The sequence below is a fragment of the Pygocentrus nattereri genome, chromosome 26 (genome assembly GCF_015220715.1).
Source record: "Pygocentrus nattereri isolate fPygNat1 chromosome 26, fPygNat1.pri, whole genome shotgun sequence".
Lineage (NCBI taxonomy): Eukaryota > Metazoa > Chordata > Actinopteri > Characiformes > Serrasalmidae > Pygocentrus > Pygocentrus nattereri.
The window spans coordinates 22488236-22501227 of record NC_051236.1 but is presented as its reverse complement, the minus strand read 5'-3'; the positions used below and the strand labels follow the sequence as shown (position 1 = coordinate 22501227).

Below are 12992 nucleotides of genomic sequence, written 5' to 3'. Positions count from 1 at the left end.
TTTTGCAATGCATAATGCATGAAATGCAATAAAATGATGATTTACAGATAAATGACCTTATATACCTGCTGTATATAATTTGATACACACATTTTCAACACACTTTTATAAAATAAATTATGAAACATTAGGTAATCATAAGTTGCATCATTCCAGTAAATATTCATAGTGAAGTATCAGTAACAATTTGAGTGTTTTTCTTACCTTAACTTTACAAAATTGGTAAAAATGTCCATGCAAAACCACAGGTGGGTCACTTATTTGGCAACGGATGTCTCAATTGAAGGTCCATTGGTGCATACAATGCACAGATAATCCACCAGGGGGCAGAAGACATGTAGCTGATTTTATACATCAGGTTTTTCAGTAAAGAAGAAGTTATCATACTGATGACGTGGAGGTCTCAAAAACTTATGTATCAAATATGATTCGCTTGGCATTAAAGGGTTAAATATTTAGAACTCTAATAAAATTGCTATTAACACTTTTTTATGTGAATACATCTGTTACTTATTTGGTGTCTACAGGACCCCTTTAAAAATACAGTGAATTGAGAATATTTCTCTGAATTTCTATGACATAAAAAAGAGAGGAAAGAAAATAATGAAATTCTATAAATGAAAGTAAATGCATAACACAGGCCATGTAAAACAAGGATTTCACATTAATGTATTTATCCCTTCTTAAAGTACAGCAAATCACTCTAGAACAAACTAACATTTACTGCCACATCCTGATTATTTATAAACTGTCATATATCACTGGAATACAAAAGAAACAATTTCCACTTCCAGATGTAACTCTGACTCAGCAGAATTGCACCTGCATAAAACATGTGAATAAGTCAATTGTTCATTAGCTGCTTGTCAGAATGTTTATGGATTTTTCCCTCGTGAAGAGCTCATTTGCAAAATATTCCCATGCAATTCATATTTTGACATGAAATTACATTTTGTACATTTGATCCAAACGTGCTTTCTCAGTCACGTTGATTACCAACAGACAGCCAAGGCTGATGACTGGAAAACCGTACTACTCTTGCTCATGATATGGTGCTATGATTTAATACAAGACAGTAAGCACAATAAGACAAATTATTTTCCGTGTTTGGAGAATCCTGAGAGCAACACATTGTGGTCGTTGCAGATAAAACTGTGAATTTCATCCAAGGTTCTGGGTTTGCTCCTTCAGACGCCAGGCAGCATCCATGTATTTGGTAATCTCCGAATTCTGCCGTGGGAAGTTCAGTCTTCTATCTGCGCGATCCGAAACAATCTAAAATGTTAGAGAAAGTTCTGCTAGCTCAATATCATAAACAAATACATTGTTAACTATTACCAGGATTTAAAAATATTTAACTGTAGTCATCATTTTATCTGACATTTTAGTGACATCAACTTAGCTTAAAATATTTTCTGTAGTAACACAGCAAATTACTGTGAGGTAGGCACTCTATAGCACAGCATTATGGGATGTGACAGCAACTGAGATTTAAAAATGCATAAACATTTAATTAAAATATTGGTAGTATTTTATTATGAAAATTCAGGCTTTGGTATTTTAAAGTTGTACATTTTTGTTCCTTTTTTGATTGTTTTGATTGTTTAAATGCTGGAGCACTGGGATGTTGACTAAAACTGTGCTGTTTATTGCATTTGCAATAACATTTACAAATGTGTGTAAATGTATATTTGCAATTAAATTTGCATACTTGAGGTGTTCTGTTCCTACACAGTGCAAAATGGAAATATGTTTACTGATACTGTTTTTAATTAACATATTAAAATATTTTTTTAGATGCAAGTTTACAATAAATTACTGGCAACTGAGTTGCATTATTTTACAGTTGTTATTTAGGGATGCGTCAATATCATTTTGTTCAGACCAAGTAAAAGTACATTTTTAAGAACTTGTCTATTCTGATTCTGATACCATAATAAGCAGTTGTTAGTGTAAATCTACCTTAATTGTTAAATTATTAAAATCTAGTTGATTTTAAATTAAATGTATGAGGTAGTTATGCTACATTAGTTACACTGGATTGTGTAGCGTTGCAGTAGAGCAGATTTTGTTCCACATCCTGACGGAGTGACAGGAAGGGTGCTGAAGGTATGTGCAGACCAGCTCTCTTGGGTCTTCACAAAAATCTTCAACCTGTCCCTGTCCAAATCCATCATCCCACCTTGTCTGAAGTTTGCCACCATCATCCCACTACCAAAAAACACTACCATCAGCGACCTCAGCGACTATCGTCTGGTCGCACTCACACCGGTCATAATAAAGTGTTTTGAGAGACTGGTTCTGCATCACATCAGAGCCATCTTCCCACCCACCTTTGATCCACACCAGTTTGCCTACAAAGCAAACAGATCCACAAAAGATGCTAACACCACTGCTCTCCACACAGCACTCACACACCTGGAGCACCAGGGGAGCTATGTGAGGATGCTCTTCGTAGACTTCAGCTAACCTTTTAACACAGTCATCCCCCACAGACTGGTGACCAAACTCACAGACTTGGGACTTTCACAACCCACCTGCCTCTGGATCAGAGACTTTCTGACCGACCGCACCCAGTCTGTAAGATTGGGTCTCCATCATTCCTCCACCCTCAAACTCAGCACCGGAGCACCACAGGGGTGCATGCTTAGCCCACTTCTCTATGCTCTGTACACCTATGACTGTGTCCCCACCTACTCCACAAACACCATAGTAAGGTTTGCGGATGACACAACAGTGGTTGGACTTATCTCTGGAGGAGATGAGACTGCCTACAAGTCCAGAGACTGGCTGAGTGGTGTTCAGGAAATAACCTCACCCTGAACTCCTCAAAAACAATAGAACTCATTATAGACTTCCGGCAGAAAGGAGCAGTCCCCACACCACTGTACATCAATGGGGACTGTGTTGAAAGAGTCCCTTCCTTCATTATAGACTTCCGGCAGAAAGGAGCAGTCCCCACACCACTGTACATCAATGGGGACTGTGTTGAAAGAGTCCCTTCCTTCAGATTCCTGGGCACACACATTTCTAAGGATCTTTCCTGGACCACCAACACCATGGCAGTGGTCAAGAAGGCGCAGCAGAGGCTCTACTTCCTGAGAATACTCAGGAAAAACAACCTTCAGGAGGAGCTGCTCTTGTCCTACTACCGCTCCACCATTGAGAGCGTGCTGACATACTGCATCTCAACGTATTACAGCAGCTGCTCAGTGGCAGAGAGGAGAACACTGCAGGGGGTCATAAACACGGCCCAGAAGATCATCGGCTGCCAACATCCTGAAGGACACATTTCACCCGGGACATCATCTGTTCAACCTGCTGCCCTCTGGTAAATGCTTTAGGTCTATCCCATCCCGTACAAACAGACTTAAAAACAGTGTTTACCCCAGAGCCGTACGGGAACTGAACACTTCCAAACCCACACACTGACAAGGCCTTTCCATAGAACACTGTGATCAGTAGAACCGACTGAACACAACTACTGCTCTTTACTGGCACTGATTTGATTTCATAGGACCCTTTACACTGTTGCAGTGTTCCACTCCACCTCTGTTCTATTTATTATTCATTTGTTCTCGAGAGTGTGATCTATAATCTGTATTCTTTCTGTGCAATAATTCTTAGATGTGCAATATTATATAACACTATAAGCTATCCAAGGAATGTGCAATAACTGCTACCTCACCTGTCTATTGTCTATTGACTGTCTATAGACTATTGTCTATTTACTGTTTTAGAATATATAGTTTTATAGTCCTTTTTCTTTATATTTAAGATTTTTTATACTTTTTTCCTTAAATCTGCATCTATATATTTTAGCCTTATGTTTAGATATTTTAGCCTTATGTTTAAATTGTTTTGTATGTAGGAAGTATCGTTGGATTGCTGCTCAATTTTGTTGTACACTGTGCAATGACAATAAACACTTTATCTTATCTTATCTTATCAGTCTAATAAGAAATTACGTGGAATGCAGCCCCTACAGACAACTCTGTCTATGAGCAATTATCAATACAACAAAATAGCATTTAGTTTCATTCAAAATAGCATCTGACACATCCAAGTACTGAGCAGAAATGCTGAGGAACTGAGCAGCTTTGCTAACTTGTGCCACATTATGCACTGAAACTAAATCAAGGTGGTGATGTAGATGGGTAGGAAATTTTTAAAAATCAATACATTTGATATACTTTGCAACTGTAGTCATACTGAGCAAAGTACAAAGTAGGCATATTTGGACTTTAGTACCACAAATGTCAACTTTTTTGCCTCCGTTTTGCTAGCCTACATGTCTCTGCCAGTGGTGGGGAAGTAGTGTTTGTTTGTGTTTAAAAATGGACTAAAACCACATCATCAGCAGCACTTCTCTATGTGAGCAGACCCTTGTTCAATGCCAGCTTGAGTTATTTGTTCATTAGCATGATGTCACGAATGGAGCAACAGACTTGATCCTCTGGGAGATCACATGACCTTATCGCTTCCCGAAACACACATGGACTTCATCTCCCAGCATGCACTGGAAGATCAGCTGACTTCTGATTCCCACATACGCTCCTATCAGCGTTTGAGATCACTCGAATTCTAATGTGTTACACCTGTTATAATCGCATGACTCTTACAAGCCCGGGCTTTAGCAGTAGTTAGTCGCGAGGTATTGTTTCTACTGAAAACCACTGAGCGTTCTATCGATTTTATTCATGTGTATGACTTGTTTTCCCCCGTTTTCTCTGACTCTGGTTTTTGGATTGTTTGCTCTGGAACGCTGGATTTGTGTACTTTGACCTTTTGCCTGTTTTTCGACTATGATTTTGGATTCTGTGTTCAACATTAAAGCCTGCTTGTTTTCCTTTATCCGCAAGCATCTATATTCTGTGCAAGCATTACACATGGAAGCATACACTAGGCTTACAATACTAGTATTGGTATCGATGCATCCATAGTTATTATGCAAAATACAGGAAATTGCTGTATCTTAATTACAACTTAAGTGTATAGCTAAATCACAATAATCCTAAGCTCCAGGTGACAATGAAGTCATAGTATAGAGCTGCTATTTTACTGTTATTTACAGTTAATATGGTAGAGTAAATTACAGCAAAAACAATGCACTTAGTAACCAGTAATTTATTGTAGTTCTACACTGAAAGTTTTTACAGTGTACCACAATGTTGCAATTTCATTTCACTGTTTAATGCTATTTTTTATCTTTTCCTTTTTTTTTAATTTGTTCTCTTTCTAAAATCTATATAGTGTTAGCCATAGACTACACAGCATAAAAATCCTAAAACCCTTACCAGAGGAGTGGATATCCACCCAATTTCTTGAGACTCCGTCATGGCATGAGTGTACTTCTTTGTTGGTTCCAAATGTGCTCCATGAATAATCTTTAGGAAGGCAGCTAACAGGAAAGAAAAGAATTACAAATTACTGTCCATCATTAACAGTGACAGTAAAAGTTACATTAAAGTTACAATACAAGTTAACTGATTGATGATCCATACTTTTATGTATTTGTTCCTTCCTGTTTGAACACAAATAGTGGGGAACTACTACAGCATCTACAGTCTGAAAAAACAATGCCAGCCAACAAAGTAAATGTTTAACAAATTCTAAAAACATGAGACAAATCTAAGGTGCAACTCATAATGTAAAAACAAAAACAGGCACTGGTGGTATTGCACACAATAGAAACCAGGCTAAACTGTAGTTCTAATAGTAGTACAATACTGAAGGACCCCAAATATTGGCCCACTTCGGTATTTTTTCTTTTGACAGTAATCCACATGAAGCAAAAATAGATTTATTTATTAACTTCTGTTGATTCCAAAGGTTTATAAGGTTTTTAGCATATGCCAATAGGATTTCACTGTATGGCCTTGGACAGACACTTAAGGCATTGTTTAAATGGACATCCACTGGATAAATATAGTTCAAGGATATGCATCAAAGCACGCTTAATTATATCCATATTGAAGCTAGCTGTGCAAGTTTGAATCAGAAAAAGGGAATCCTTGTTGAATACTCTGGTTTGAGATGAATAGGCACATGGGAGATCAGTTCGTAATTACATCATAGCTATCTTGGACTATGTGTGGGTGGACAGTGTTACATAGCCTATCCTAGGCCTTTCAGCGATTTTATTTAAGATAATCAGATATATAAGGTTAGATAACACTTTATTCACATCAAAACATCACACCTGTGAGAAAACACACATGCAGATAAGATGTTCACCACAACTAAATCATTTTGCAGTGAGTACAGTTCACAGGTTAGTTGAGATCAGAGGGGCAAGCAAACAAAAGGAAAGGTAAGAGGATAAGTAAAACAAGGGGAAAGACTTGCCCAGTATGTAAATATCTGGCACAAGAAACCAATGGGGAGCTCTTTGTTCCTTGGTTTTATCAGCGAGAAAGAACACAAATGCAATATCTGCTGTTGCTAAAGCAGGTTAACCATGTGAGGTTGACCATTATAAGTGGACAATAACTAAGTAAATGTAATTCGTTACTGTACTTAAGTAGTTTTTTGTGTATCTGTACTTTACTGAAGTATTTCCATTTTGGGCGGCTTTCACTCCACTACATTTCAAAGTCAAATATCTTATTTTTTACTCCACTACATTTTCACTCCACTACATTTCAAAGTCAAATATCTTATTTTTTACTCCACTAGATTTCAATATCAAATATCTTATTTTTTACTCCACTACATTATGAGAAATTTGTCATTTCTTTTTGGTTTATGTGTGTATAAAAATGTAACATCAAAACGAAAGAAGCGCAAAGCAAGAACACCAATCAGGGCACAGAGCGCACTTTGTTTTGAGCTTGTTTTGACACATGGAAGCATACACTAGGCTTACAATACCAGTTTTTTTTAGCTTGTTTTCATCTGTTGGACATACTGACCCAGTGCAAGCATACGGTTCAACATCAGCGCAGCAGCATCAAATTTTGGGAGGATCTCCAGCATAAATAATGGAACCAACCCAACTTTGTATAAATAAACCATACAAATATGTACACATATGCAGTCGTGACTCATGTGTCTTTTTACTGAATTTACACAAACACTATTTAATTTTATAGTAAATTTGTTTTTGCTAGTTTATGTTTATGAACAGTGACCTGCAGATACAGTACAGTAGAGGAAAACTCATTTGTGATCCTGTGTTTAAAGCAGGTTTTCATTAAACTTAAAAATTGCAAATAAATCTCAAACTGAAACTTTGCTTGTTTGCAAAAAGTGATTTCAGAGCCCCTCAGTACTACCTGATGGAAACTGTTTGCTTTCAGCGTTTTGTGCTTATGATCATTTTCATAGACATCAGCATCACTAAATAATGACATTCCATTAAAAGACTGGTTTACCAAGAGCGGCACTGGAGTATTTTCACCTAAGATGAGTTAATGAAGCAAGTCTTGTTATAAACATGATAACAGGACATCAGAGTCGTAATCAATCTTTTAGTATTTTTACTTTTGATACTTAAGTACATTTGAAGGCAAATACTTTTGTACTTTTACTCAAGTGGAGGTCTAAAGGGAGGATTTCTACTTTTACTGGAGTAATATTGTACCTTTGGTATCTTGACTTTAACTCAAGTACATGCTTTGTGTACTTTGCCCACCACAGTAAATCTGGAAAAATGTGATCTGAAATTAGTCCTCTAACTCAGGATGGCTTTGTGAATACCAGCTCAGCTTTATCTCACAGTGGTTAACATGAACATGGGCTGCACAGGTCTAGACTGTCCTGGTTAAAGTTCAAGCCTTAGAGACTTCAAATGTGTACTTCTCTCTTTCTGCCCATGACACATTCACTGAGATTTAATTGGTGATTCAATCAAATACAAGTGAAACTGGAGTATTGAGATCGATCTATATCCCCTCTTCTCCACCTAATCAGGGCTATAATTCATAAAGCAGTCCTGACTTAGAGGACTGATCTCAGATGTCAGATGCTTTGTATTTGTGATTTACATCACTATCAGAACTCCCATTCTTGACGTGGTCTGTAAACACAGACCCTGACGCTTAGCCTGCAATGCCACTCTCTGCTTTAAAACTCATTCAGGAGATTAACTAAATGTGCAATTCATTGATTTAGATGTTATAATTTGGCTGAATGATGCAGCAGCTTGAGTTTATACGCAGACGAGACACACCTTTTAACAGAAAGTCTGTTTCTTGCTTATGTTGTGCTCATGTGTATTACTGACACACAATGTTCTTTTTCCCCTTCAATCACCAGATTTTATGGTCAAACAGAATGAAAACTTTTCAGAACAACAGATGTGTTGTCACACTATGTTTGCCATGAGGTAGGCTTCCAAATTTATTAGCTACATGTTCACATTTCATCTGAACCTTATCTTTCTGTGCTTAACAATAACTGCATCAAATTCCTCCTCAGTATTTGGGCATACAAGGATGGCATATGTGGAGAACAAAGACAGCTACTTCACTGACTGCATTATCTACAGCGTTCGCACAGCTATGGATCATTTGTCCTACCGGTGACATAGTATCAAGTCTATGAAAGCTCTAATAACCTCACTATAACAGAAGAATCTGGATATGTTTAATGCATTTTTATAAATGTTTTTTGCCTACATCTCAAGGAATGTCACTTGGTGTGTTTCAAAGCTCTTAATTATAAGGAGAAAGGCCACCATCTGGTATTTCAGAAGACTTACATGGTATACTGTTTCACCACTAATGTTTTAAAACACCATGGTAACTGTTTCAGTAAGCCATATATTCTCTGTATATACCCATTTCTCTGGCATTCTAAGACATTTTCTGTTGACAGATTATCTGAACAAAGATTATCTGACTGAGCTAATACCAAAATGGAAATTTCTTAAACAAATACATACGGTCTTCCTCTGCCTCTTCATATGTAGTCCTTGACATGGGTTTGTTGGTCAAAACATGCACTGAAAGAAAGAGAACATTATTATATTGCATCACTCACAAATTGTTTGCATTTTGCCTTCGAGTTTTGCAGTGTGGTTTACTTTTAGCCAGCCAAGTACTGAGCAAGCATATTTTTCTAGATCCATTCAAATTTTCATCATTGCGTTACTGCTTGGGTGGAGGATTAGTTGATACCGCCCGTCTCCCAGCTCTGTCAGAGACACAAGCAGCCACAAGAGACAGAGTGAATGATTTATAACAGTAGATCTAAAGAGTCCATATATGTAGTTTATTTAGCTCTAATGCAACAGCTTTTAAGTATGATTTTTGATGTCCATATTTTTAATGTTTTTAACATCCGTGTTGGCACTGCTATCAGAACATTAGCCTAATTATTGTTTATTGTCTCATAAGAATAATTGCAGGTATCAACTAACTCGAGATAGGAGACAATTTGCCGGTGTTGTAATTTGTCCTATGCATCGAGTGGTCCAGCAGGGCATTTAACGAGTAAGGCATAGTAACTTTGTTTTTCAAACATTTTACTGTGTATTTAATGTTCCTTCAGCCTAACCTATGGTCTACTGTACAGCCTCAGCTTTATACCTTACTTAACGAGACTAAGGCTAACAAAATCTCCTGTTTTTTAATGCTGGTAAAATTTTCTGATAAATTGATTTAGGCTATCAAAATATCCTGCCTACACACTTAAATGCTGGTATCATTTTCTGATAAGGATATTTAGGCTATCAAAATATCCTACTTGTAGTTTTACTGCTACAGTGATTTTGTCTGTCAAAATATTCTACTCATTATTCTACCTATAGTCTTATGTACAGAGCTAAATATACATATGTGCCATGGATGGCTATTGGCCATTAAAACAACATAGGGCAACTCAAACCTCCTAATAGAAAAGGCTCTTCAAGGTTCTTCAGTAAAGGGTATGGTCTGTTTAAAACCACGAGTTCTATACAGAACCATTTTCTGCTCAAATGATGATTAGCAAGGAGAAATGTTCCTGCTAGTGTATTAGTGTAAGCATTGTAACATTTGACATTGTGACAACACAAGAACCCCTTTTGGTGCTACACAGAGCCATTTTCAAAAATGTTCTAGGTAGAACCTTATACAACACTGTAATGTTTGGGAGCGATGAGGACACAGACGCAGAGATAAGCATTCGGGGCAAATCAGATTCGGAGTCAAAACAGTCCAGGGTCATGGAGCCAACACGGAAAGATCAGGGTACAGGCATAATAAACAGAAACACAGAACTACACATCAAACAAAGACCAGCAAGGGACTAGGGAAAACACAGGGCTCAAATACAGCAAGGATAACGACGGTTAACATGACACAGGTGGAAAACAGGTGGTTACAATCAGGGGCGGAGTCCAGAATAAAAGGGGCAGGACAGGGAAGAATCAAAACAAAGAAAGCACATGTAAACAAAAGCACTTGGAAGACTGAAAGGGGCCAATCGTGACAAACACATTATTCATCAATCTGAAGAACCATTTCATCATGCATTTAACAATTTAAGCCTGAAATGATTCCACCAAATGGAAACCATTCCTACTGAAAAAAAAAACATAGAAACCATTAAATGTTTCTGTCGATTCCTGCTGGTGTTCAATAATAAGTCATGGTATTGTGTGCGTTCCTGATGCCTCGATATCACAGTGTAAAGGAAAATGATGGTGTAACAAGTGTTCTGATTACAGATACATTTGATGGTTTCCTTATGGGATCTAAAGGTATCCTATGGGAGACTATTGCTCTCTAATGATAACCATTAAACCAATTCCCATTAGACAGCAAAACCATCAGGTTCTAATTGTCTATTTTTTTCAGCAGGGACTTCTTTTACTAAAGCATTGAAGAGCCATCTTTCTAAAGAGTGTATGTATTAGGTGCCACAAAACTGCTCCAGTAGGCACCATTAGTGACCAGTGCACTGAAACTAGGTGTATTCAGGAGCTCCTCTGTAGGGAACTGGATCAGTACAGCTTCACACTAGGGAAATACATTACGATGTAGGGTCTGTGTGAAATGTCTGAACGTTTCATCCAGCATTTAATTTCGTTGTACTTGTATTGGCTGTGAAGAAGTCAGCTAGGCGTTGTACTCACGCTTTTTGAAAGGATTAATGCTGAACTCGGTGTAGAGCTTCTGACTCCTCTGCTCCTTCAGGATGGTCTCCACGTGAATCGCATTCTGGTGAACTATATCCACCGGCTCTTTCTCTTTGGCCTTGCCTGCTGCTGCCATAACCTGCCTGACAGTGTTGACAGTGATATTTTTGCTAAAACGTCTTACCTGCCAAAAGCGGCCAAAAGTTTTAACTGGCCCGCAGGTCGTGTTGCACATCAACAGGACCCGGGGCTTCCGCTTCCTTGTTGCCTAGCAACTGTAAACACTTGACGCTGTGTCTCATTTTCTCCACAAGAGGGCGCGCGAGGATAATACAGCGCCCTTAAACGCGCTGCCATACGCACATAAAAACATGGTTCTTCAAGGGTTCTTTAGCAAACAAAATGGTTCTATATGGAACTATGAACACTCCACAAACCTTTTGCCTGATTTAGGGGTTCTTGGCATCGTGAAATGGTCCTTCAGCTCGATGGAGAATGAGCTGTAGATGTTGCTATATAACACCAAAAAGGGTTCTTCTATTGTGGCAAAGCTTGACATTGTAACAATAGAAAAACTCTTTTGGGTGTTATTTAGAACCCTTTTCAAAAACGTTCTACTTAGAACCATATAACGCACCTTCTCCACCAATCTGAAGACCCCTTTAATCATGCAAAGGGTTCGTTGAGTGTTCAATACAGAGCCACTGTATCTTCGACTAAAGAACCCTTCAAAAACCGTGAGTGTACATTAGAGACACATTGTACAGTATTATGTGACTGTTCAAAAGAACACTTTTACAAATTTACTTAAAATTACATCAAACTAGCAGTAGCGTCCATTAGCAACTCACCTCCAAGGAAGGCAGCCTCCACTAAAATAGCTACCAACAACAAAGAGGCTGAGCTACAGCTGCACGCATTTACACACATCTACATGCTTTATTTACATGCAAAGAAAAGGCCTTAGCTTCCTCCAGGACCCAGAGCTCAGTCTAGCTGTAGCTGACTAAAAATTCACTTTTATTCAAAGTAGAAACCAAAGAGCATGAATCTCCAATTGTTGCCAGCCAATATCAAACTGGTTCAGCCAAGGGCAGAAAATCATTTACAGAAAAGCCAGCTGTCGAATAATTTAGCTGATATTAATGGTTTTTTGGAATTTCCAAAGCCAAGAGTCCAAACTCTAACCCAGCCTAAGAGCTAGACGCACAAGCACAATCAGAAAAATGTCTACTAGTCTTGAAAGCTCCTTTGAGGCATTTCTGAGTGGTATTTTAGAGCAGAGAAAGATGCTGGAGGGCTGAATGTTGTTTCTCTACATCTCTATTTATTCTGTTTTTCCTTCATCCAATTTCCACTGTTCCTGTCTTGCTCAATTTCTTATCCTTGTCTTTCCAATTCCTGCATCTCCACAGAAGTTACTTTAAACGTCCAGGAACAGCAGAGCAGACTGGATGGTGTACTCTCTGCTTTAGATGGAAATACGACACAAAAGGCCTTTGCTTTATCTGGAGAATCCAAACTAATAGAAAGACATCTCCTAAGCTTGAGTTGTTCATTAGTTTACAGAACTGGTTAATGTCCCAAACACGTAGATACTCTTAAATAGCCCTTGACAGGCAGATGTCTGTGAAGTTGATCAGAATTGAAGCTTGTCTTCTGCTGGTGCTGAGGCCGTGGCCTTCCAGAAGCCTTCGGGCAGTTTCTGTGTGGGTGCTTCAAGATGTCATGTCAGATCACTCAGTAAGGACTCGACCACAGCGTCCAGCCGTGTCAGAATCACAACAACTTTTTATTTCCCCAACGAAACATTCCTCCAGTGTCTCACCCTCTGCGTCAGATCTGGTTCGGCTCATTATATCACTCGCTGAATAAGGGGATGTTCTGGCCAAAATAAAAATGTAATCATTACTACAACTGTTGTAAA

General features: G+C 38.3%; 1 protein-coding gene across 1 annotated transcript; it reads right to left on the bottom strand.

Annotated features, from left to right (window-relative positions):
- Positions 1-646: 646 nt before the first annotated feature.
- Positions 647-11320, bottom strand: fam183a (family with sequence similarity 183 member A). Its single transcript, XM_017718947.2, has 4 exons — positions 11063-11320; positions 8888-8947; positions 5298-5401; positions 647-1275 (listed from the first exon to the last, which is right to left on the bottom strand). Exons 1-4 carry the CDS (start codon positions 11298-11300, stop codon positions 1162-1164), a joined length of 516 nt encoding a protein of 171 aa, XP_017574436.2. The 5' UTR covers positions 11301-11320; the 3' UTR covers positions 647-1161.
- Positions 11321-12992: the final 1672 nt, after the last annotated feature.